General features: G+C 53.8%; 1 protein-coding gene and 1 pseudogene across 3 annotated transcripts in view; both read left to right on the top strand.

The window, feature by feature from the left end:
- Positions 1 to 5,293: 5,293 nt before the first annotated feature.
- Positions 5,294 to 5,749, top strand: LOC309970995 (small ribosomal subunit protein uS8-like; annotated as a pseudogene). The gene has a single exon. The product of its transcript is annotated as a small ribosomal subunit protein uS8-like (transcript).
- A 3,577-nt stretch (positions 5,750 to 9,326) lies between these two features.
- DTX1 (deltex E3 ubiquitin ligase 1) overlaps positions 9,327 to 25,078 on the top strand; it is a 36,328-nt gene continuing 20,576 nt past the window's right edge. For both annotated transcript variants that reach the window (XM_082852488.1, XM_082852487.1), the window contains exon 1: positions 9,327 to 9,612. In XM_082852488.1, coding sequence (XP_082708614.1) covers positions 9,354 to 9,612 — 259 coding nt within the window. In that variant the 5' untranslated portion in view covers positions 9,327 to 9,353. The remainder of the gene's footprint in view (positions 9,613 to 25,078) is intronic.

Below are 25,078 nucleotides of genomic sequence, written 5' to 3'. Positions count from 1 at the left end.
GGTTACTATCAACAAAATAGGAAATAACAAGTGTTGGGGAGGATGCAGAGAAATTGGAACCCTTTTGCACTGTTGGTGGAAGTGTAAAATGGTGCAGCTGCGGTGGAAAACAATACAGCGCTTCCTCAAAAACTGAAAGTAGATTTACCAAACTGTAATAGTCAGTCCAGGCTGCCATAACAAAATACCATAGACTGGGGGGCTTAAACAACAGAAATGTATGCCTGGAAATCTAAGATCAGGGTGCCAGTTTGGTGAGGTTCTGGTGAGAGCTCTCTTTCTGGCTCGTAAATGACCACTTTCCCTGGTGGCGCAGTGGTTGAGAGTCCGCCTGCCGATGCAGGGGACGCGGGTTCGTGCCCTGGTCCAGGAAGATCCCACATGCCACGGAGCAGCTGGGCCCGTGAGCCGTGGCCGCTGAGCCTGCGCGTCCGGAGCCTGTGCTCCGCAACGGAAGAGGCCACAACAGTGAGAGACCCGCGTACCACAAAAAAAAAAAAGACCGTTTTCTCGCTGTGGCCTCATGGCCTTTCCTCAATGTGTGAATGAAGACCGGGAAAAGAGAGAGAGAACTCTGTCTCTTCCTCTTTTTATAAGGCCGCCAGTCCTATCAGATCAGGACCCCAATATGACCTTGTTCAACCTTAATTACCTCCTAAAAGCCATGTCTCCAAATAGGGTCACATTGTGGGGTTAGGGCTTCAACAAATGCATTGGGGGAGGGGGAGGAGACACAAGTCAGTCCATAGCACGTATGATCCAGCAATTCCACTTCCGGGTATAGATTGGAAAGAATTGAAAGTTTGATCTCAGATATTTGCACACGCATGTTCATGGCAGTACTATTTACAATAACCAGGAGGTGGAAGCAAACAAAATGTGGTGTGTACATACAGTGGAATATTACTCAGCCTTAAAAAGGAAGGAGATTCTGACACAGGCTACAGTATGAAAGAATCCTGGGGAAATTATGCTAAGTGAAATAAGCCAATCACAGAAAGACAAATACTGTATGAGGCCATTTATAGGAGGTCCCTAGAGCAGTCAAATTCATAGAGACAAAGTAAAAAGGTGATTGCCAGGGCCTGGGGGGAGGGAGGAATGGGGAGTTGTTTAATGGGTATAGAATTTCAGTTTTATGAGATGAAAACGTTCTGAAGATTGGTTGAACAACAATTTGAATATGCTTAACACTACTGAGCTGTATGCTTACAAGTGGTTAAGGCGATAAATTTTATGTTATGCGTTTTTACCACGACAAAAATAAAATGAATTACCTGGAAATCCCTCCAGCATTAGAGCAATGACCCAAAATAGGCCACCAGGGGGCGCTATGCTTCCATTTCAATTCGCAGCCCTCCCCGCCCTTCCCTCCCCTGGACGAAACTGGCCGTTTCTAGAGGGGGAAAAAAATGCACTAGGATCCTGGAGAAAGTCAGAGCTCCTCTCTGCTCCCCGCCTTCCTCAGATGGACCAGCTTTGCATAAACCCCAGAGCTGCACCGCATCCCTGCCACATGCCCGCCACAGCCGACTCTGAACTCCGTTCTTTCTCTGGGTCCCTTCCCTCCCTCCGTGCTGGAGACACAGCGGGTCCTGGGATGGCCTGCGCCCACCACGCCTAGCTGCCCGCGGGCCTCCAGATTGCCCAGGGGCTGGAGAAGAGGGAGAAGTGACAAGGACTCACCTGCCCCCAAGTTACCCAAAGATGAGGGGACACACCAATGGAAAAGAGTCAGAAACCTCGTATCCCAGGTGCAGGGGCTTCACCGTCAAACAGACATGGGGTTTTCCCACTCGGCTGCTCCCTTTGCATGTCGTAACCTCCCTGGGTCTCAGTCTCCTCACCTGTAAAATCTATATTAATACCCAGGAGGCTGGAAAGAAGTTAATAAAATCCCTGATGCTTAAAAAGCACTCAGTGGATGGGCTAATCACCATTCCATGCCCCGTATCTGATGCTGGCCTGGGTCTCCTCCCGTCTCTGGGTGGTTTTCTACTGCACAGCATCCACTCTCGAGTTTGCACTTACCTCTTGAGAAACCTCTCCCGAAGTAACCCGCACCACGGTCTTCTGGACCAGACAGGGTCAGCGATTTAACCAAGTAGGACTCACTGGGTTGCAAGTAATAGAAACTCAGTTAACCTACCTCAAGGAAACTGAAGTGTCTCATGGAATCCAAGAAAAAAAATCGAACAGCAAATTGCTGAGAAGAGCAGATCCAGGATCTGGGCTCTTCGGGGAACTCTGGACCATGCTCCCTGTCCCCTCCCCGAAGCCTGCTTTATTCTCTCCTCCATGCAGGACAAGTGCCCACACTCCCTCCCTCCAGCCCACGGACCCCGCTGCCATGCCTAGAGCATGCCAAGCACACTCCCACCTCAGGGCGTTTGCACCTGCTTTGTCCTCTGCCTAGGACACCCTTCCCTACATCTCTCCTGTGGTTCACTACCCCCTCCCTCAAGTCTCGGCTCAGATGTCACCCCAGTGGCGCCTTCCTTGATTAACTGATTGAAAATTGCAAACTGGGACTTCCCTGACGGTCCAGTGGTTAAAATTCTGCACTTCCACTGCAAGGGGCTCCACTGTAAGGGGCGCGGGTTCGATCCCTGGTTGGGGAACTAAGATCCCACATGCCAAAAAAAGAAAGAAAATTGCAATCCACCTCCCACCAGCAGCGTGCTCTAGCCCCTCCTGCTTGCTTGCTTTTTTTTCTTTAACCCAAGTTCACAAAAAATAAAGAGGGGGTAATCATAACCCTTGATTCACAGCCTACTCTCATCAGCATTTAATTATTAAATTTAATAATATAATAAACACCTGTGAAACCACCACTCGAAACAAAAACTATAGCCTTGACAATAACCTGCATCTAACCAGATGGTTCCCCCCGCCCCATGATAATCCCCTCACCATAATCTTCATCCTGAATCCTATAGTGATACTTCCCTTGTTTCCTCTTTATAGTTTATTACTGCATATGTGTGTGTATGCTTTTAGTTGCTTTTAACTTGATAGGAAGGATATCGTGTTTATGTAATGGGACATTTTTCATTGGCTATTCTATCTCAGAGATCCATCCACATTGCAATGTGTGGCTATAGTTCCTGTGTTTTGACTGCCGAGTAATATTTCATCATGGGAATTTATTCATTTGCTCTCCCATAGATGGGCATGTGGGTGTTTCCCAATTTTGGACACTTAGTGGACAGCGCCCCTATGAATATTCTTCCGTGTGATTCCTGGTGTAGATGGGCCAGCATTTCCCCACGGTGCCTACTTCGGAGTAGGATTGCTGGGTCGTAGGATACGTACATGCTCGGCTTTAGGAGATAAAGCCAGACTGTTTTCCAACACGGTAGCACCAATTCACGTCCCCACCAGCAACGTTAATAAGGCTTTATTTTTCTCCACAGCACTTACACTTTCTGATATACTATGTATTTTACTTACGTCTTTGTTTACTGTCTATCTCTGCCCTCCACCCCACTAGAATGTCAGCACCAGGAGGGCAGAGGTTTTTGACTCTTTTCTTTATTATTGTATTTCCAGTGCCTAGATCAGTGTGTGGCACATAGTAGATGCTCGATAAACATCCTCTGATTGGACGAACAAGCGGATGGCCCAGAACGAGAGCTGAGAGCTCATACTACGTATTATCGGCCCAGTTACCTGGGCTGATTTAACCCTCTCTCAGTTCCAATCGCCCCAATCCAGGAAAGGACCACTGGCCCAAAACTACTGATGCCAGGACCCCCAGTCCAACTAACTCAGAGTTCCTGAGGGTGGGGCTTGGGACATGGATAGTTTTTAACCACTCCCCAGGAGATTCTCCTGTGCATCCGGAGTGAGGCCCAGAGCTCTAAGGTAAGCCATTTGTCTCACTCAGAGATACTCAAGCCCCACGCAAGTCCCGCTGGATCCAAATGTTAGGGTGAGGCTCAGGGATCTGTGTTCACCTGGCAGCAACCCCACGACCTGGACGTGCAGCCATCAGAGCAGCTCCCACCCTGGCCGCTGTGCCCGTGGACGCTCCTCGCCCACCAGGGCCAGCTGTGTATGTTACCATTCTGGGGTTTCTCTAATTCCACCACCAGTTCTCGGCTGGCAGCAAATGACCTCGTACCACCCGCCACCCCACCTGCATCCTGCAAGCCGGAGGAAGTCCCCTGTTTTCAGCAGAACGCTCTGAGTTCCAGGGGCCCTGTTTCAGTCCCCAAGACACCCAAACAATCTTTCTTGCTCTGTTTCTTATTTCCCACTTAAACTTTCCCCCCGCTGCTGTAGGAAAGGTCACAGCTGGTCCACGCACCAGGATGTAGGGAGATGGAGAGAAGAATTCGGAGAAGTCTGAACTCACTTGGCCCTTTGGGGTGCAGGGCAGGGGTGACACCTGCCTCCCAGGACCCATGCCCCGATTATACCTGACCTTGGTATGGTCTTCAGGGTCACCCATCCTGTTCTGTGTCCCAGAGAAAACGGTTCCCACATCTTCACTTCCCCCTCTGGGGCACTTAGCCCAGCACTGGGCATACAGTAGGTGCTCAATAAAGTCTAGTTACTGTCGGGCTCTTTCAGACACAACTCAGATTGCATTAAATCCCCTTCAGTAACTCCCCATGGCTCTCAGGATAAAAATCCCAAACCCATGCTAGGCTCTGCATGGTGGCCCTGCCCACCTCGATTTGCCCCACGCTCACCCCGATCCATTCTCAGTGGCCACTCCAGCCTCCTCTCTGTTGCTTTAACACACCAAGCTCTTTCCCACCTCTGGGCCTTCGCACATTCCTGCTCCTCCTCCCACTGGCTTAGCCACATTAAGACCATGGATCCTTCGGGGAGTAGCTGAAATGTCACCTCCTCTGAGAAGCCCTCCCTGACTCCCTAGACCTGGTAGGACCCCTGGTAGAGGCCCTCATGATATCCTGAACTTCTTCATGGCTCTTGCAAAATTTCAATCATACTTTATGTGATTTTTTGATTCACAGCTCACTCTCCCACTAGACTCTGAGAAACAGGAGAGCAAGAACCATGCTATTTGGGTTAGATAGCCTAGTGCCTGGCTCATGGGCTGGGTCTGGTATTTTTTGGATGGATAGATGGACAGATAGATGAGTGGATAGATGGATGGAGGGATGGGTAGGTAGGAGAAAGGGAGGGAGGGAGGGTACTTGTACAGCTGAACGTACAGATGAATGGATGGATGGCTGGCTGGCTGGTTGGATGGACAGATGGATGGACAGGAGAACAAAAAGTGAGTCATCTCTTTCTGCCGTACTCCCATGCTGCTATAATGGTGCACATGAACATCCTGGCCAATGCTCTTAAGAGCATCAACAATGCTGAGAAGAAAGAAAAACTCCAAGTTCCTTGAGGTCATGCTCCAGAGTCATCGTCTGGTTTCTAATTGTGATGATGAAGCATGGCTACATCAGCAAATTTGAAATCACTGATGATCACAGAGCAAGAAAGTCAGTGTGAAACTCACACACAGGTTAAATAAGTGGGATCAGCCTCGGATTTGACGTGTCACTCAAAGATCTGGAAAAGTGGCAGAATCATCTTTTCCCAACTCACTGTACTGATGACCTCAGCTAGTATCATGGCCTCAAGGAAGCAAGACAGAAACACACAGAAGACAAAATCCTGGGATTCTTCTACTAGGGATGTCATACATACATACAATACCTTTTTAAAAGAGTTCATGATGGATTGCTTTTCCTCTGTTGGCTTCCCCACTGGTGTCTGAGTATCTCCCCAGTGGACTGTGAGCTCCTTGAAGGCCAGATTCCTTTCCCCTCCTTGGAATCCCTTTCTCCCAGGATGCCTGGGGAGCAGGGCTTTGTACTTCCAGATGCTCCACAATCTAGCTGAGAGGGGCCATGAGGGCCACGCTGCACCAGATCCTCAGGTGGTTGCCATTCATTCGTCGCTGAACAGACACCATGGCAGTATGGTGATGTGGGTGGTGCAAAAGGGTTTGGGATTCAAATCCCAGCTCTGTCACTCACTCCCTGTGGGAACTTGGGCAAGCCACTTAACCCCTTTGAGCTCCAGGAGATTTTTTCTACCTGTAAAATGAGGACAATATTACCTACCTTGCAGGACAACTGTGAAGAGGAGTGAGCATTATGTAAGTGCCTTGGCACATAATAGGCACTCAATAAACGACAATGCTTATGTAATACACACCAGCCACACCACACAAAGATGAATAAGACACAGTCTCTGATCTCATGGATGTCTCACTCTAGCAGGGACAGACTCCACTGAAGCGGCTAGTTGTGATATAGGGTGTCACATCAAGGTATGTGCAAAGGAACACAGAGGAAGATGGGATGAGTTCAGAGAAGGTTTCCTGGAGGAGGTGACATTTAGTCAGACCTTAAATAGCATTATACAGTCTGGAGTCTTGGCTTCTTCTTTCCAACTTGCTGCTAAATTTCCATGTGACCTTGAGCCAGTCTCTTCTCTACCCTGAGGTCCAGATCCCCTTCTGTAACATAAGGTTGTTTAGCATCAGCTCCAAATCTTTTGGGTCACAGCCTCCTTTGAGAAAAATCTGATGAAAGCCAGAGCCCTTCTAGAAAAAATGCACAGACATATAAGTTTGCCTTTAATGGGAGGACAGGGCTCGTGGACCCCTGCAAAGCCATCGGTGAACCCTAGACTAAAATCCCAGAGCTCAGCCATCCTGTTGGAGCGGTAGCACTGCAGAGTTGGCTCTATACAGAGCCTCTGTCTTTAGCCTGCAGCAGGCAGAAGCAAACAGAATCATGCCCAACCGGGAAAAGCCCCTTGGGCACTGGACAGCAGGAGATAGCAGGGGCCCCGGGGCGCAGTGTGGGGGGAGATCCCTCCAGCTGTCTGGGGAGCCAGAACTCGGTTCTGGGAAAGCTCCCCTGAGCAATCTGCCCCTGACCTTTTCTAGTTTATCACCAGCTGCCCTGGAGAGGAAGAGGAGCGTGGGCTGCTCTGGACAGACTCCCAAACAGGCCGCTGACCTCCGTCTGCCACCCAGGCTGGAGTTCCCGGACGCATCCTTCATCTTCCCTAATCTAAACACCCGCGGGCCCCGGGTGGTCCATCCCCCTCCAAGATGATGTGTGTCCTCAGTTGCATTCAGCCTGCCAGAGGAGGGAGAGCTGGTCATCCCATTAACACTTGAGCTGCTGCCACCACCTGCCTCCTTTTCCATCCAGCCAACCCTCACCGAGCATTTATCGAGCACCTGTTGTTTGCAGGCATCCCTTAATGAGATGACGGAGGGCCTACCCTTACCTTCCTCCAAGGTCTCTGCCTCCTGGCCTAGGTCCACCCCACCCTCCTGGAGGTAAGATGTTGTTGCCATCACACTTACCTGGAGTGGGTTTGTTGCCTTGGGGAAGTGGGCTCTCGGCTGGCTAATTGGCTACTGGGAGGAGAATCAGTGCTGGGTGCTGTCTGGGCACTGCCCCAAGCTGCGGTGTGATCCTGGGCCTATTTCTTACCCTCTATGGGCCTCAGTTGTCCCATACTTACATTTCAGATTCTATGATTCCCTCTGTCAGCCCCTCCTCACTCCCCTCCCCCAGAATAGTGGAAGGAGAAAAGAAGCCTACCCTAGAAGGCTTTAAGATCTTTCTTCAAACAATCTCTGGATCGTATTCCATTCGTTCAAGCATTTATTGAGCATCTATTCTGTACCAGGCCCTAGAATGGGCAACTAGAATGTAAAGATGACTAAGATTCAAGCAGGCGCTCCAGTGGACACCCCACTCCATGCCTTGCATCCTGCTTGGGTCAGGAGGCCTCGCGGGGTCCCAGGTGGGCCTAGCCGAGGATATGGGGCGCCTGGCGACTCGCGTGTCAGCGCCGCTGGCGCTTAGGGCCGCGATCTGTCTCCTCCCCTTCCTCCTTCTCCGCCCCCTCCCCCTTCCCTCCCCTGAGCACTGCCGAGGCCGCCTCCCACCCGCGGGATCCCGGCGGCCGGCAGCAGGCTCACGCGTCCGTCGGTCGGCGGGGTAGTCTGTAAGCGTGCGGAAAGCCCAGCGCCCCGGCGCGCGGCCTGGGAGGCAAAGGGCACGGAGGGGGGACAGCGGCTCCCTCCCACTCCGGGGGGAGCCCAGGAGGCGGCGGTGCTGAAGCGTGAACCGGAGAACGAGGCAGAGCAGAGGAGAGGCGGTGAGAGCGCGGGGCGCTTAGGGACCCCACCCCCGGCTCCTTTGGGAGGCCCGCGCGCGCTCTGGGGAGGTCTGGGCTGGGGAAGGAGGGCTGTTCCCCCAGGGAGGGAGGCATAGACGATCCAGCTCCCGGCTTCGCCTCCTCGGGGACGCGACCCCCGAGGGGCCCTGGGCCGAGCCTGCAACGCCGCGCATCCTGGCACATCCCCGCGCACCCTGCATCCCTCGGCCAGGAGCGGGCCCCGGGGGAGGGGAGCGCTCAGGGAACTGAGGAGGGGGCGCAGCAGGCGAGGAGTTTTGGGAAATCGCGCCCCCGGCCCCAGCCCTCCCTTCAGGCCTGCCCCAAGGGAGCGCAACCAGGCGACCCCCTTTAGCCCCCCTTGCTGCCCCCCCCATCTGTTCCCCATTGTTCTCAACCCATCGCTCTCCCGGGAAGGGGGGAGGGGGTGCCGCGCTCTATTCTTAAAGGGCCCTCTCCCCTTCTTGTCTCCTGGCAGGTCGCGAGCACGAGTGGGGTGGGGCGTGCCCACGGGCCCCCGCCCCCCTCTTCCCCCAGCCCAGCTCCGGAGCCGCAGCCCCAGCCGGAGGGCAGGGATTACGCGCCGCATCCCTCCCCCGTGCGTTCTTCAGCCACCCAGGCCTTCCAGGACGCCGTGGATCGGGGACAACGGGGACAGGGACGCCCCCTTCAGCGGGAGCCGTCGGGGGGGGCGGACCTGAGACAAGGCAAGCAGCCCCACTGGAGCCAGGCGCAGGGTCTGGGACGCAGTGGGGAGCGCAGAGGGCCGGGGCCGGGCCGCCTGGTGACAGGCCCTGCTCGGCCAGGAAGAACGGGAGACCAGCAGTACAGAGCCCGCACCTAGAGTAGAGGCGGCTGCTTCACTCCCCTATCGGAGCCCAGGGAACCGAGGAATCTAGAGCACCGTTTCCCCATCGTAAGAAAGACACTCGCCCTCCAGAGCAGCACCTTTACCTGAGACGCTCTGCGGGAAGGGGTCTTGGCGCCCGGAACACCAGCCCACACTCCTTTAACTGAGGCCTCTGGGCCTCAGAGAGGGCCGGCAGTTAGAAAGGAGGCCGGAGAGTCCTTGCTGCCACCCTGGGGAGAGAGGAAATTCCCCACCTGCTCCCAGGCCCAGGAGGAGCTGAGCCAGTAACAGTAGGGTCCTGGCCCCTGAGGCAGCAGCGGCCATGTCACGACCAGGCCAGGGTGTGATGATGCCCGTGAACGGGCTGGGCTTCCCACCGCAGAATGTAGCCCGGGTGGTGGTGTGGGAGTGGCTGAATGAGCACAGCCGCTGGCGGCCCTACACAGCCACCGTGTGCCACCACATCGAGAACGTGCTCAAGGAGGATGCCCGTGGTTCTGTGGTCCTGGGGCAAGTGGATGCCCAGCTGGTGCCCTACATCATCGACCTGCAGTCCATGCACCAGTTTCGCCAGGACACAGGTGAGTGGACTCGCTACCCTCCCCTCCCCACCCCACCACCACCACCACAATACCACCTTTCATGGCAGGATGCTGAAATGCCCCCCGGCATCCCTGAAGAGGGAGCACAGAACTGCGGAAGGCCAATCTGCTGATCCGACCCCCTCCCCCCAAAAGGGACAGTCTAGCGAAGTCCTGTTGAAGACCTGGGTTCCAGTCCAGCCTCTCATATTAGGAGTGGGGCTGTTGGCAAGTTACATCACCTCTCTGAGCCTCAGTTTCCTCATCTGCAAGATGGATGGGTCAGTGTCTCTCACAGCTGTGTGAGGGTTCAATAAAATTGTGCTCACTGAGCAAAGAACCTAGAAGATCATTAGCGCTCAATCATAGTAAAAAGACTTTTCATGCACTTCCTCATTTGATTTTTTCCAACTGTTACAGCCAGTCTCACTATTATGTTAGTGGTAGTAGTGGTAGTAGTAGCCATCCCATTTTACAGATGAAGAAACTGAGTCTCACAGAAGTTGAGTCATTTAAACTTAAAGCTGGGATTTAAGCCCAATTGATTTCCAGAACCGAAACTCTTAACTGGTATCTTATATTGGCTCTAAGTATTGGTGTTGTTGGGGTGATGTGTTGGTGGTTGTAATGATGGGGGGGTGAGGGTGTTGGTGGTGTTGATGGTGGGGGGGGGCGGGTAATGTTGGAGAAGATAGTGTCAGTGGTAGTATTGATTGTGAAATTTGTGGTGGTGGTGTTGATGGCTGTGTTGGTGGTGGTCTTGGGAGTGGTGTGACGGTAATGATGGAGAGGATGAGGTTGGTGGCAGTCTTGGTGCTGTGTGATAGGTGATGATGGTGGTAAAAATGGGGATGTCCCACTCTCAGCATTTCTGTTTGCCACCACTGCGGAGATCTCCCTAGTCATTGTTGCCTGGTGGTCTCTACGACAAGCTCGGTGGGCAGTGGGGAATGGTGAGGTCCTGTCTCATGGAAGCTACCAAGGAATCCTTGGCATGTTCACCCCCAAGGACCAGCTGATGGAGGTTTGAGGGAATTACAGTGAATCCCTAGATGACAAAACTGCATGTAGCAACCTTGGGGACAGGAGGACACTTTCCTTCTCTCTTAGAGCTGGGCCGTCCAATATGGTAGCCACTAAGCCCACGTGGCAATTTAAATTTACATTTAATTAAAATTAAGTAAAATTTAATTCCTCGGTCCCACTAGCCACATTTCAAGTGCTCAATAGCTGCGTGTGTCTCGTGGCTACTGTACTGGACAGCATAGATCCAGAACATCACCATCACCAAAGAAAGCTCTAGTAGATAGCTCTGCTCTAGAACATTGCTTGGTGCCTACAGGGTGGTCACCAAGTGTGGAAACACAGGCAAAATCATAACAGATGGTTTGTTGATGTTACTTTTCAGTACGTCTGTGTTCCAAAACACCAGGTATTGGCAGCAGTCACTGGTGGTACCAATCGTTCATTCATGCCATCATCGATTTACCGACCTCCTGTTGTGTGTTCGACCCCGTGCTAAGCCCTAGAATACTGCAAGGAGCAAGACAGCCAAGGTCAGGGAATTCCCTGGTGGTCCAGCGGTTAGGACTTGGTGCTTTCACTGCCGTGGCCCCGGTTCGATCCCTGGTCAAGGAACTAAGATCCTGCAAGCCACGCAGCACGGCCAAAAAAGAAAAAGAAAAAAGACAGCCAGGGTCCTTAGTAGAGGTCTATTTGTGGAGGACTTATGCTGGAGATTCCAATGTAGTCGGCAAGCAGGCAAACACATAACCACACAGGTAATCAGTTGCAGGTCTGAGAACATGAAATAAACTTGGTCTAGGAGTGGTCAGAAAGGCTAATCTGAGGAAGTCAGGTTTGAATAGAAATCTAAGGAATGAGTGTGGGAGACAGTGCTCCCAGCAGAGGGAACAGCCAGTGCAAAGGCCCTGTGGTGGGAAGGAGCAGAGTACGTTCAAATCCATTGCGTTTGGAGTGCAGTGGATGAGGGAAAGGTGGTACAAGATGAGGCTGGGGCAGGGACCAGACGTACAGCACTGGACAGCCGTGAAAAGGGCTTTGGATTTTATCCTGAGAGTAGAGGAAGTCACCATTGAATCCTGGTGCCAATCCTTCCAGAGAGGCAGAGTCCCTGGTGGCGAATTGCTAGGCGTCCCCTGCCCCATTCTCTCTGGTTTATCCTGGAACCGTCTCTGGTGGAGGGCAGCGGTCTGACAGCAGAAGGAGTGTGTCTTCTCCTTGGCTCGGTGGTCTGCGTTCTGTAGGTTCAAAGCTATTGGGGGGGCGGGGGCGGATTTTCCAGGGCGTGACTTATGGTCCCTCAGAAGTAGCGAAAGCCCCACCCAAGGTTGCCAACTTGGCCACTTTGCCTTTGATCTCCACACTCCTGTTCGGGGCTCCTTTTCTATCCCCACACCCCCACTTGGGCTCCTAACGCCCCAAACTCCCTCCATTCCCCCTTTCAGCAGGTCCCTTACTCTCAATGGCACCCCTCTTATGGGTCAGCCTCGCCGGATCCCCCAGAAGTTCAGCTTCAGTCGTCTTCCCACTGCCCCCTCCAGGAGCTGCTCACTCCACACCTGCCCCCTGTTTGCCGGAAAAGGGAAAAAAAAATACTCATCCCTCCACAGGCCCCTGGGAGCCTGCCAAGACCCCCAACAAGGGATGAAGGCCTGGAAACCTATGGGGCTGGCAGGGGACCTAGGATGCCTGGAAAACTGCTAGAGGGAGGGGCAAAGATGTCTCCCACCAGACGTGTTATAATGTGATCGCCCAGTTCTCCCAGGAGCAATACAAAGTCAAGGAAGGACATCTTTTCCTCATAGTTAATGGTCCAGGAAAGAGCCTCAAGCAGGCGTTGTCACCTGTCCAGACCTCAGTTTCCACATCTGTGAAATGGGCAAGAGTATCGCTTTGCTAGCAGGACTGTTGAGTTGATGGAGAGAACCACACGTTATTTTATCCCACAGACCTTAACTAATTACCCACCATGAGCCTAGCATGTGCTGAACACTACAGATGTGTGAAAGATGAGTCGGAGATCCTGCATCTTGAAGATCATGGTACATAGACACACACACGCACAAACAATATAAAGTTGTAAAACCCAAAGCTCACATGCATGTACTGAAATGGACACAACCTCTCTCTAGATTTTCTAATTGTAAAATTCTTGATAGGTTCATTGAAGCCAAACTTTAAGTTTTTGTGGGAGGTAGCAGCATGCCCCAGTGCCCTGACTTTGGAGCTGCAGACTTTCTGATAAGGTCAGATAGTAAATAGTTTAGCCTCTGTGGGCCCTACAGTCTCCATTGTAACTGCTGCTATAGCTTAACTCTCCTGCCGTAGTTTGAAAGCAGCCAGACAGTATGCAAATGAATGAATGTGTCTGTGTCCTGATAAAACTAGTTGCAGCCGCTGACATTTGAATTTCATATCATTTTCACGGGTCATGAACTCTTTTTTTTTCCCCCAAACATTTGAAAATGTAAAAACCACTCAGCTCGTGAGCTGTGCAAAGGCAGGCAGCGGGTGGATTTGACCCGCGGACTGCAGTTCACCAACCCCTGCCCTAATACGTTTTTAAGCTGCCCATGGGGTAGGACAGCAGTGGTCCCATGGGGTAGGACAGCAGTGGTCCCACGGCATGCCCAGTGTGGCCTGTACAGAAATACTCGCCTCGTGGCGTGTGCTGAGGTGCACACGTGTGTGCATACACACACACAGCACCAATCTGCTTGACCCATAAATGCCCTGTCTATATGCCTGTCATGCGGCCAGCGGAAGAAAGCCCAGATGTCAGGCTTGGACCACAAGGGAAGGGCCAGACCTGCTCCCATGGGGGCTGCTGTTTGTTCAGCTGGTGCCCCGTCACCTCTCCCCTGCTGGGCTGTTTTCATCACTCTCTACAGGGGGTGAGGTTCCCTTTGAAGCCCAGCAGGTCTGGAACCCAAGTGGCAGGGATGCTGTGACCCTGGTGTTCCTTTCACAGGCATATGACCTAACCAATTCCTAGGCAATTTCCAGATTTCTCCCTGAGCTCACACGGCTGGGGGCAGAGGGAGGGCCACCTTTCTGACTGACTGGCGACGCCCATTCTCTTCTCCCACTGCTGCTGGGGGCACTTATGGCAGCCTTCTGCCCATTCTGTAGATGGGACAGCTGAGGCTGGGTGAGGCCAGGCTGGGGACCATCCACAACTACTGTCCCCACGACTCAAAGCACAGCTGTGCCTGGCACTCCCAAGCTGTCAGGCTGGAGTCACAGGTGGCGGCTGGTTTCAGCATCTTCCAAGCCTACATCATCCCTTCTCTGGGTAGCTGGAGCACCACTCAGCCCTGGTGCCCTTATGGGAACATCCTGTCTGAAGACACACTTAGGCTGCTGGAGACCAGGTGGGGCCACCCAGTGGGAAGAGCAGCCATCACTGGGGAAGGCACCGCCAGAACTTAGACTCCTAGGCAGGTCGTTGTATCGATGGAGAGACAGAGGCCCAGAGAGGGTGAGTGACTTGCCCAAAGTCACACAGTCGATCACTCTTCTGGAACCCAGGCCTCTCAGACAGGTCTCAAGGTGGAGAATAAGGTGACATTCAACGAGCCAGCTGAGAGAGTCCCCTCCCCCTTCTCCCTTGAGAGCTCTGGCTTGTTGCCGGATTCTGTACCAAAGCAGAAACAGCCTGTGCAACCCCAGAGGCCTCCAGGGCCCAGCTACCCGGTTACAGGACCCCTTGGGACCCTCTCGCAGACAAGCTGGAGGGCCCCAGGGGGCCGGGCCTGACACCGGGGGCAAGAAGGATGTGCGTTTGGACTGGGAAGGGTCCGTCCACTGGTGGCCGCAGGTCCAACTAGTCCGTACGTGGGTGTCTCCCACCACCACCCATCACACTGCCTGCACCTCCACCCTTACAGATCCATCCTGTTGCCTCTGGCTGCTTGTCTGGCTCCTGGAGTCTCTTCTGGTACCATAAATTCATCATCACTTTTATTTGACAGTCACTGGTGCCTGCTCAGTACCAGGCCCTGGGCTGGCTCCTAGGAACTCAGAAAGAAGGACAAGGCCCCCGCCAAACTGATTTCAGGGTCTAGTGAAGGCAAAGACAAATACCAATACATATCATGGGAACAGCAGTTGAACTCTTGGATTCAGATATAGATCTGAATTCCAGCCTGGCCCCTTGCTGGCTGTGTGACCGTGCGCAAGCCCCTTAACCTCTCTGAGCCTCAGATTCCTGCTCTGTAAAATGGGAATCAGAATAGTTCCTACCTGAGAGGATTATTACCGTGAGGACTGAATGAGGTAATGCAGGTAAAAGTATGGGGAAGAGTGCTTTGCTCGTAGCACTCATGCTGAAGTAGGAAAAAGATCTAAATACCTCATAGGAGAGGTACGGGTTACCCTTGGCCAAGTGATGTGGGCAGTGTGTGCCTGGGGCCTCTGATAGGGAGGACTTCCTGGAGGAGGAATCCTCCAAGACTTTGTATGGTTTGAGGAACACTTCTGGCTAGAGGAAACCCAGGCCTGAGTGGAAAACGGAGGCAGTGACAGAAGTGGGAAGAGGTAAGGAGCGGAAGGGAGGCCTCGAGTTCCACCAGGCATGGCCGGGCTGCCAGCTGTCACCCTTTAGCGGCCAGGCCCCAGGGGACCCAGAGTCACACTGCAGGACCAGCCTCGTTAATCATGGGCCCTTGGAGGCCAGAGCTGAAGCAGGCTGGGCAGGGGCTGACGTAGGCCCTTCCTGACCCATTTTATACATAGCAAAGGTGAGGCTCAGAGGGTGGGGAGCCACCTGCCCAAGCTAGGAAGAGATGGATCAGAGAGTCAGATCTAGGTGGTCTGCAGCGCCCACCCTGCGCCAGGCCTGGCTGCCCCAGCACCTTGGACAGCGCCCACCCACGGCTGGACCGGTCCTGTGGGGTGTGGGTGTGAGAGATCCCGGGTCAAATCCTCCCCATAGCCTCTTCTCTCTCCTCTCATGTACCCTGCCTCCCCTCTCCATCCTTTCCTGCTCTCTCCAACGCCCCGTGCCCCCCCCGCATCGGTCCAAGGGAGCTACGGTCTGACCTAGAGATGAAGGAGGTGACGGAAGCTGTGATGCGGAAGTGTGGGGCTGGAGTAGACGAGGTGATAGGGAAGGTGATGAGAGCCGTGGAGGGGGGAGGGGCCGGGGAGGCATTGGGGACCATGACTGGGGCTATTGATGGTGGGGTGGAGTTGGGGGTGTGATAAAGGGGACCGTGATGGGGAGGGTAATAACGGCTGTGATGGAGGGGAGTGAAGGGGGAGGCATGGGGGTTCTACAGAGGGGGTGACGGGGGATGTGATGGGAGGGTAATGAGGAGGGGCCAGGATGGGGAGGTGATGGGGCAGGACTGGTCACAGTGGAGCTGCCCATTCAGGCTGTGGGCAGTGGGATCCCTAGCTCCCTCCTCAGTGTGGTATTTTCAGGGTATGGAAGGTGCCCAGAGCCCTCCCACGCCTCCCTCCCCGCACACCTGTGTCTCCCTGGGCCTCCCTCCTTCCTCTCACTCCTGCATCACACCCAGTGGTAGCCACTCTGCAGGACAGCCTCCAGGTCCCAAGACAGTTGCCCCCACCATGAGTTCCCCTGGCCTCCCAGTCCACAGAGGCACCCTACCAGCTGCCAGCTGCCCTTGCTGATACCAGCTGAGAACAGAGGGCCCCAAATCTGGAACTGGCTGCCTCAGGGAGCCTTGTTGGTGCGGCCCAGGCTCTAGATTCCCTCCTTCGCAGCCCTCTGGTAACTGTGGGGTGGGGTGAGGGGGTGAGGGGGTGCTGGCTTTTGACTCTGGGTAAACCACACTCTCTCCATGAGCCTCAGTTTCCTCCTCTGTAATATGGGTCCAACAACAGGACTCTCTCATGGGATTGTGGTCAGTACTAATTTGTTCATTCATTCAGCAGGAATTTAATGAGTACCTACTATGGGCCAGACACCGTCCTAGGCACTAGGGATGCAACGGTGAACAGGACAGATACAAATCGCTGGCCTCAAAGCCCTTGTGCTTTGGTAGGGGTGATGGGCACGATACAGGTGGCCAGACGCCGAGGAGGTCCGGGATATGGGGCTGTTCCTGACCTCTGGGCTCCAGGAGCAGGCAGGCTGGAGACTGAGTCTCCCCCAGGTCCTGTGTAGCTGCCTCCTTGCTCTGTCACCCTGGCCAAGCACCTCTCCCTCTCTGGGTTCCTCCCATCGTCCCTCTGGAGCTGCTCCAGGCTGCCACCTCCACCTGCCTGAATAGGAGTGGCAGGCGGGTGATGGGCAATGGGAGGGAGTCTGGCACTGGGCCGTGGAGCTGAACGCCCTGAAATGCAGAACAAAGGAGGCAGCAATCAAAGAAGGCAGCGCTGGTGACCGGGACAGTCCTGCCAGCAGCTGCAGCGTAGCCACCTCTTCTGCTGATGACAGGCTGGGCCCTGCCGCCACTGAGCCTTTGTGCCCTCTCCTGCCCACTGCAAGCAGAGCAAGCAGGGCACGCCAGGGGAAGCGTAGGGTTCGCCTGAAATTGCACGTTATGGAGCCCTCCCCAGGTTCCTCTCTTCTAGGGAACAAAGGTTCATTCATGCCAAGGCGTTAGTCACCTGGGGCTGTGAAAATAAGAGTCAAGGAGCCTGGGGTCAACATCTATCTCTAAGTTGTAGGTGATGTGGACAAAGCCGCTTTCGCTTTCTGGGTTCCAATTTCTCCATCTAGAAAGAGGCTGAAAATTCAGATGCTTCCAGGACCCCGGCAGCCAATAGAAGTGTGTGCAGTGGCTGGGAAGGCAACGGCGTTCAACTGTTGTTCTCTAGTGCCTGGTACACAGTAGCCACTCAGTAAATACTTGAAAACATGAACGGAGTGACTGTGACTCAGCTTCTGCTAACTGTTGCCTTGGGGCTGCCTCTTTGGACACTTGGTGATTTTTGAAATCCAGACTTGAGTGAGTCCACCCCAGTTTTTAAATGCCTGGTCATTATATTTACAAGATGCAAATAGCGTGGCGCCCAAGACAATATCAAATTCCCCCTCAACTTGCAATCTCCAGCCTAGTCATCTGTAGTCCTCAGGTAGGTTCACTTGTGTGTATCCGGTCATTCATTCATTCACTGACTCATTCATTCATTTAGCTAGCATTTTCCAAGTACCTACTTCCCTGTGCTCCTGGCTATAAAGGGATGCTAAGGTGGCTGAAAGCCAGCCCAACCTTTGAGAGGCTTCCAAGTTGGAGGGCACAGACGCCTCAACACTTAGTGAGCTCTGTGCTTTAAGGGCGGTACTGTAGGTAGAAGGTGCTGTGTGAGTCCCAAGGAGGAAGTGATTCTCCCTGAGGGCGGCAGAGACGATTTTAAGAGGCCAGTGCTTGAGCTGAACCATGACAAGTGTGTAGGAACTCGGCAGGGAGGGAAGTGGGGTGGTGTGGGTTGCAGGACATTCCAGACAGAGGGAACAGCATGTGCAAATACACCGAGGCATAGCCATGCGTGATGTGTTCAGAGAATAACGAGAAGTTTGGTGTCGTTAGAGTGTGAGGCTGTGCGGACAGCTTGTAATGGGCCTTGAAGATGAGCTAAAGAGCTTAGACTGATTCATTCCTAAGGGCACTAGGGAGCTATTGATGGGTGTTGGGCAGAGGAGTGATGTGGTCAGACCTGAGTCTGTGGAAGATCCTCTGGCTGCCTTGGGAGAATGCATTACGGGGTGCGAAAGGTGGAAACCAGGACATAGGACGGAGGCTGCTGCAGTAGTCTATGCAGGCAGTCATGGTGGCTTGGACCAGGGTGGTGGCAGTGGAAGCGGGGAGAAGTTCAAATCTGGCTGGGTTGAATCCTGGCTTAATAACTTAGCTGTGTGATTTGGGTAAATCACTTCACCTCTCTGTTTTGGCAATTGTACAAGGCAATGATAATAATGGTACCTGTTCCGTAGAGTGTCCTGTGGATTAAGAATTAACATGTGGGGCTTCCCTGGTGGTGCAGTGGTTGAGAGTCCGCCTGCCGATGCAGGGGAACGGGTTCGTGCCCCGGTCCGGGAAGATCCCACATGCGGCGGAGCGGCTGGGCCCGTGAGCCCTGGCCGCTGAGCCTGCACGTCCGGAGCCTGTGCGCCGCAACGGGAGAGGCCACAGCAGTGAGAGGCCTGCATACCGAAAAAAAAAAAAAAAAAGATTTAACATGTGAAACACTTAGCTCAGTACCTGGCACAGAGCAGACCCTCTGTGAGTGTTTACCATCATGATGATGAGGATGTCTGTTTCACAGATGAGGAAGCAGAGGCTTGGCAGGGTCAGGGCAGCTGCCCAACACCATGAGGGCTCCAGGGGATAGAGGACTCTCTGCTCCTTCTGCTTCCTACCCTCTCGTTTCCGTCTCTCAGCTGCTGCTGCCATGCCTGGGGGTCTGAACCCGAGTGTGTTGGAAGCCAGGTGACTGGGAAGACACACACACAGCCCATAAAGTGGGCAAAGCCAGCTTGCAGCTGCCAGCAGCCTCCAGAGCGAGGGCCTTTTGAAACCAATTTGAAGATGGTAGCCCCTCCGAGTGCCGTGCAGCCCCTCAGCCTTCCCCAGGCAGGGCTGGAGACCCCCTCCCCTCGCCTGCCCAGCTGCCAGCAGACCCTGGGGAGCCTGGGCCAGCTTCAAATGTGCAGAAACCGCTAATGGGCCGTGGCTCTGTTGACAAGTCCCCTGGGAGAGTCTGGAGGGAAACAGAACACTGCGGGATTATTGATCACAGGGCGGGAGGGAGAGGGAGGTGCCCCAGGTCCGCAGACTGCAGTTCGAATCCCAGCCCAGCCACCACCCCCAGGTGGACCTCCAAGTCCTCCCAAGGAACCTCAGTTTCCCCATCTGCCAAATGGGGCTAACAGTAGTGCACAAAACCTCTAGGGCTATTGCGAGGACTGGAGGGCGCACATAAGCCCTTAGCACAGTAGCTGGCACAGAAGAATTCGATAAAGCAGGATGGTTACTGTTATTGCTGTCGGGGAGTTGGCCAGCCACGCAGATAATCTGTCGAGGGGTTAAGGGAGAGGGCCGCTATTCCAGAAGGCCATATAACAGTCTGGGTTTGAACCTCAGCTGTGTCCCTTACTTACTGTGTAACCTCTGTGCCTCAGTTTCCTCCCCTGGAACATGGGCTAGTACAAGTGGAGCAGTGAAGGGAACGTCTGGAACCGGGTGGTCTTGGGATGGCTTCTGGCTGGACCACTTCCTTGCAGATAACCTTGGACACGTTCCTGCCCTGCTCTGTGCCTCTATTTCTTTGCCTCTAAAATGGGATGGTAAATTCCCTGGTAGTCCAGTGGTTAAGACTCGGCGCTTTCACTGCTGGGGCCTAAGTTCCATCCCTTGTCAGGGAACTAAGATCCCTCACGCTCCGCAGCGCGGCCAAAAAAAATAAAATGGGATGGTAATACCCCTACCTCACAGGGCCACTGTGAGGATTAAATGAGTTCACGTGAGCCTGGGCCACAAAAGTGTGTTCTCTGAGCGAGAATGATGGTTATGATGACTTCTGGGTTGGGGGAGGAATCAGGAAACTACCCCATTGGGGCCTGGCATCCAGTGGGTGTTGAACTCATGCTTAACCCACTGCCCAACCCCCAGTCACAGGTCTCAGCCAGCAGCGGGACTCCCCCCACCTGACAGGATGTCCCATGACTGCCTCCCACGGGCCCCCCTTCCCGTCAGGGTCTGGGTGCCCCCAAACTGAGGTCACTTCCCTCCGGGAAGCCACCCCCAGAGGGAGTGGTTTGTTGCTGGGCCTTAGGACTGGCTCAGCCCAGGGAGGAACACTCTGGAGACTAGAGAGGCAGACAGGAGGGCTCAGAACCCTCCCATCTCTCTACAGAGTCAGCTTTTTCTTAAAGCCAAAAGCTGGAGGGCTGAGACACCCACACACCCCGCCTTTAGGCAGAGGGGTCAGATCAGGACCACGTTCTCCAGCCAGAAACCTCTCACAGCGAAACAACTGAAGGCAAAGCTGAGGTAGTGAGTTCCCCGTCGCTGGAGGTATCCTAGGCTGGGCTACCACTTGGCTGAGTTAAACCCCTTAGAACCAGTCTAACCTGGCCTTTCCTTGGCTCCGTGAATAAAGCATTATCCCCAACCCTCCCAAGATTTCACTCTTCTGGGACCTCAGTTGTCTCCTGTAAAATGGGAATAATTCTGGTCCCTCCCTAGAAGGAACCGTGTGAGGATAAAATGAGTTAGTGCAAGGAAAGTGCTGAACACAGCCTCTGGCACAGAGTGGGGACTCAGTAAACGTTAGCTTTATTGGTATTGCTGTAGCTGCGGTCTTCCCCCCAACCCTGTCCCCCCTCTCTGCTCCTCCGTTTCCTGGACTAGCCCTCTCGTTCTCCCTGACTGTCCCTGACTGTCTCAGTCTCTAGGCTTCAGGATTCTGTTTCTTTGTTTTAATATTTATTTATTTATGTATTTATTCTGGTTGCACTGGGTCTTAGTTGCAGCATGCCGGATCTAGTTCCCCGACCAGGGATCGAACCTGGGCCCCCTGCACTGGAAGCGTGGAGTCTTACCCACCGGACCACCAGGAAAGTCCTAGGATTCTGTTTCTTTAAGTCTCTCTGCCCCCCACTCTCCTGTATCTGCCTTAGCATTTCCCATTTTGATCTCGGCCCTCTGTGCATGTGTGTCTGTCTCTGTCTCTGTGCCTTTCTCTCCCTCTCTTTTTTTTTTTAAGATTTTTTTTTTAATGTGGACCATTTTTTTTAAGTCTTTATTGAATTTGTTACAATATTGTTTCTGTTTTATGCTTTGGTTTTTTTGGCTGCAAGGCATGTGGCATCTTAGCTCCCTGACCAGGGATCGAACCCGCACCCCCTGCATTGGAAGGTGAAGTCTTAACCACTGGACCGCCAGGGAAGTCCCCTCTCTCCCTGTCTCTTGCTCTCCCCACCTGTGTCTCGATCTCTCTTTGGTTGTCTCTGCCCCAGGCACGAACTGGTCACTGGCTGCAGTGGCCGCGGCCGTCCCCACACCCGGTCTCCAGGGGCCCAGCTCCTGCAATCCTCCAGCTGACATTTGGCCAAAGCCCCTTTCCCCTCAGTTCATCTGGAACAAGATTGGAATTTTTCAACCAAACATTCCTAAGAAGGGAAGGAGGGGGTGGGGGGACAGGGAACAAAAGCAGACACAGAAACAGGCCCAGAAATAGTACGTGCTTGACACAGGTTCCTAACTGCCATGGGGACACGGACCCTGGTGGCCGGTGCAGCTGGGTACCCGTGAGGCCAGAGAAGGGGAGTGGACCCAGCAGAGCCGGTCCATGTTAGAAAGACCAGCCGTGCATCCAGGCCACCAGTCTGAGGCCCTTCCCATCTCCCAGGCTGAGGAACCTCCAGCCTCATCTTAGACCCATTGTTCTGGCCAAAAATCTAGGCCAGGGCCACAGGGGAAGAGAAAGAGTGTTTCCGCCGCTGCTCCCTTGGAAATCTCGAAATCGCAGCCCAGGCAGGTCACCAGGGAACCAGCTGGCCCCCCTCGGCCTGGTCCACGGCCAGCGTGAGCTGGGAGGTGGACGGACAGGCAGGCAGGCAACACTGGGCGCTTCAGGGTGCAGGGCCCAGCGGGGAGGACGGCAGCTGCCCTAATTACTCCAGCTCGCCAGGTTCCGATCTCGTTTGAAAAGGACCCCAGGGACGCAGCCTTTAATAACTACCAGTAAACAGGCAGGAAAATCAATCCCGGCTAAATAGAGCCCTGGAGAGAGGGACGCCTGGGCTGGTTGGCCCTGAGCTGGCTGGGAGGAGCTCCCAGAGTCCTTTGTTACAGAGCTGGCCAATGCTGACCTTAGGAACCCTGTCCCTCCTTCCCTGGGGACCCCTTGTGCACTTTGGCCTCTGCTCCAGTCTGCACTCCCTCTCTAGCAAGACCAACCCCTCCGGGCTTCCCTGGTGGCGCAGTGGTTGAGAGTCCGCCTGCCGATGCAGGGGACACAGGTTCGTGCCCCGGCCCGGGAAGATCCCACATGCCGCAGAGCGGCTGGGCCCGTGAGCCATGGCCGCTGGGCCTGCACGTCCGGAGCCTGTGCTCCGCAATGGGAGAGGCCACAACGGTAAGAGGCCCGCGTACCGCAAAAAGAAAAGAAAAAAAAAAAAAGACCAACCCCTCCTCTTTCCCACTCCCTCTGAGCCCCGACCTATGCCAAGTAGGTTGCCTGTTTCAGTTGCAGATGCCTCATTTGCGCATTGTGCCTAGTGCTGGGAACAAAAACATAGATGTGACCTGGTCCTTGTCCTCCTGAAAGTCATCAACCAGTGAGGGAGATTAAGAACAAAAACAAATCACTTAATGATAGTGCAAAGATATACATGCAGTAAAAAGCAGCATGTGCTAGCTATAGCAGCAGAACGGAAAAGCGCTTCCTGGAGGAGGTGGGCATGTAGAGGGTTTTTTGGGGTGAATAGGAGTTTGCCAAGTGACCAAGGGCTGGGAAAAGGTGAATGTGGGTAATGTGTATAATAATAACAGCGTCTTCGCTAACATTCCTCGAGCACTTACCGTAGCCAAGCGCTCCGCCAAGCACCTGTGATGTGCATTATCTTACTTTGCCCCACAGTAATCCCTTGGGGGTGGGTATTAATACCCCATTTGACAGATGAGGACACTGAGGCTAAATGTGGAGCCAGGACTGGCACATGGCCTGTGAGACTTCTGAGTTGTTTCTCTCAACCACTTCACTCTGCCCCTCCCGCCCCTGACCCTGCCCTGCCCAGCTCAAGACCTGGCACACGGAGGTGATTAAATATAGCAAGTTCCCACCCCCTGCCTTCCCATTCAGGGGTCACACCTTCCATGTAACACAGCACCCCAACCCTTAACTGGGAGGCTAATGGTGGTACTTTGGACACATCGGACCTGAAGATCATCTGTCACGAGCCCTCATTTTGCAGATGAGGAAACTGAGGCTCTGAGAGGGGAAGACCAGGACTTGGGAGCAGATGGGAACAGGATCCCAGATTTTCCCTCTAACTAATCCCCTCTCAGGCCTGCCCTGGAAGAACACCGTCGTCAAGGAAAAAGTCAATATGCACACGCTAAATTAAAACGATAAACAGACTGGAGAATGAGCCTGCCCTGGAGGCCTGGGAGGGGGGAGTTTTCATACGACTGACTGGCACAGGAGCCCTGGGACTCCACGCCCACCACGCCTCTCTCATTACAGCTACAGCTCTGTGCCTCGACTTCCCCAGCTCTCGGAGTCTGGGAGGTTGACAGAGAGCAGGGGGTAGCCCATAGCCCTTGGGATTCAAACAGAGAGAGCAGAGGACTAGCTGTTTCGGCCCTGGGTCAGGACCCAAGTGAAGGTCAAATAGAGTCTGTGCCCAGGAGGAAGAAGCTTAAGCAAGGCAGGGGAAGGACGGGGTCCTCAGGATGGACCACGATGGGCCCTCATCCACCTGGCTGCAGATTCCAGGGCCAGGCACCCTGGGGTTGTGCCAGTTGACAGTGGAAACACTCCCCACGTAGGGAGGGCCCACTGCGTGCTAGGCACTGTGCTAGGCGCAGGGATAGAGCCAGGAGTAAAGCAGGCAAGATCCCTGAGCTTGTACGGGGGAGACAGAGAGTAAAGCAAGTCTGCAGGTGAATGTATCATGCAGGTAGCACTGAGTGCCAGGAAGAGAGATAGAGCAAGGGAAGACGGTGGCAATGGAGGGCCATGGAAGGGTGGCGTTTCCAATGAGGGGATGTTTGAACAGAGACCTAAAAGAAAGGAGGGGGAAAACTGTGAGAACGTCTGGGAGTGGCTAGGTCATATTCCAGGGGGAGGGGACAGCAAATGCAAAGGGCCTGAGGCTGGACATTGCTTCAGTTGTTTGAGGAACAGCAATGGGGCCAGGGAGTGAGTGAGAGGTGGGCTTTATAGACCCGTGGGACTTTGTAGAGGCTTTATAGACAATGTGGTGCTTTGTAGGTCATGGCCAGGACTTTGACTTTGACTCCAAGTAAGCAGGGAACCATGGGAGAATTTTGAGTCAAAGAAGAACGTGATCTGACTTGCACTGAATGAGATCCCTCTGGCTGCTGTGTGGGGAAGAGACGACAGAAGGCAAGGACAGAAGCAGTGACCAGTAATGAGTCTACTGCAATAGTCCAGGCGAGAGAAACACAGTGGCTTGGACCAGGTAGATTTGGTGCGATGGGGAGAGGGAGAAGTGGTCAGATGTGGGATGTATTTGAAGATAGAGACCACTGGATTTACTGATAGACTGGACGTGGGGTATGACATGAGAAGTCAGGGATGGGTCCAAGGATTGGGGGTTTGGGGCTTGAGCAAAAGGAAGGATGGAGCTGCCAGTAACTGCAACAAGGAAGGAGGAGCAGGTTTGGGGTGGAGGAAGACCACAGCTCTGCTCCGGCAGAGCTGAGTTTGGGAAGCCCATTGGACCTGCATCGGAAGGTGCAGAGGGAGCACTTGGATACACAAGTCTGGCTCTAAG

Source organism: Leucopleurus acutus (genome assembly GCF_964270905.1).
Source record: "Leucopleurus acutus genome assembly, chromosome: 13".
Classification (NCBI taxonomy): Eukaryota; Metazoa; Chordata; class Mammalia; order Artiodactyla; family Delphinidae; genus Leucopleurus; species Leucopleurus acutus.
Note: the sequence above shows the minus strand (reverse complement) of the source record. Positions and strands in the feature narration are given on the sequence as shown.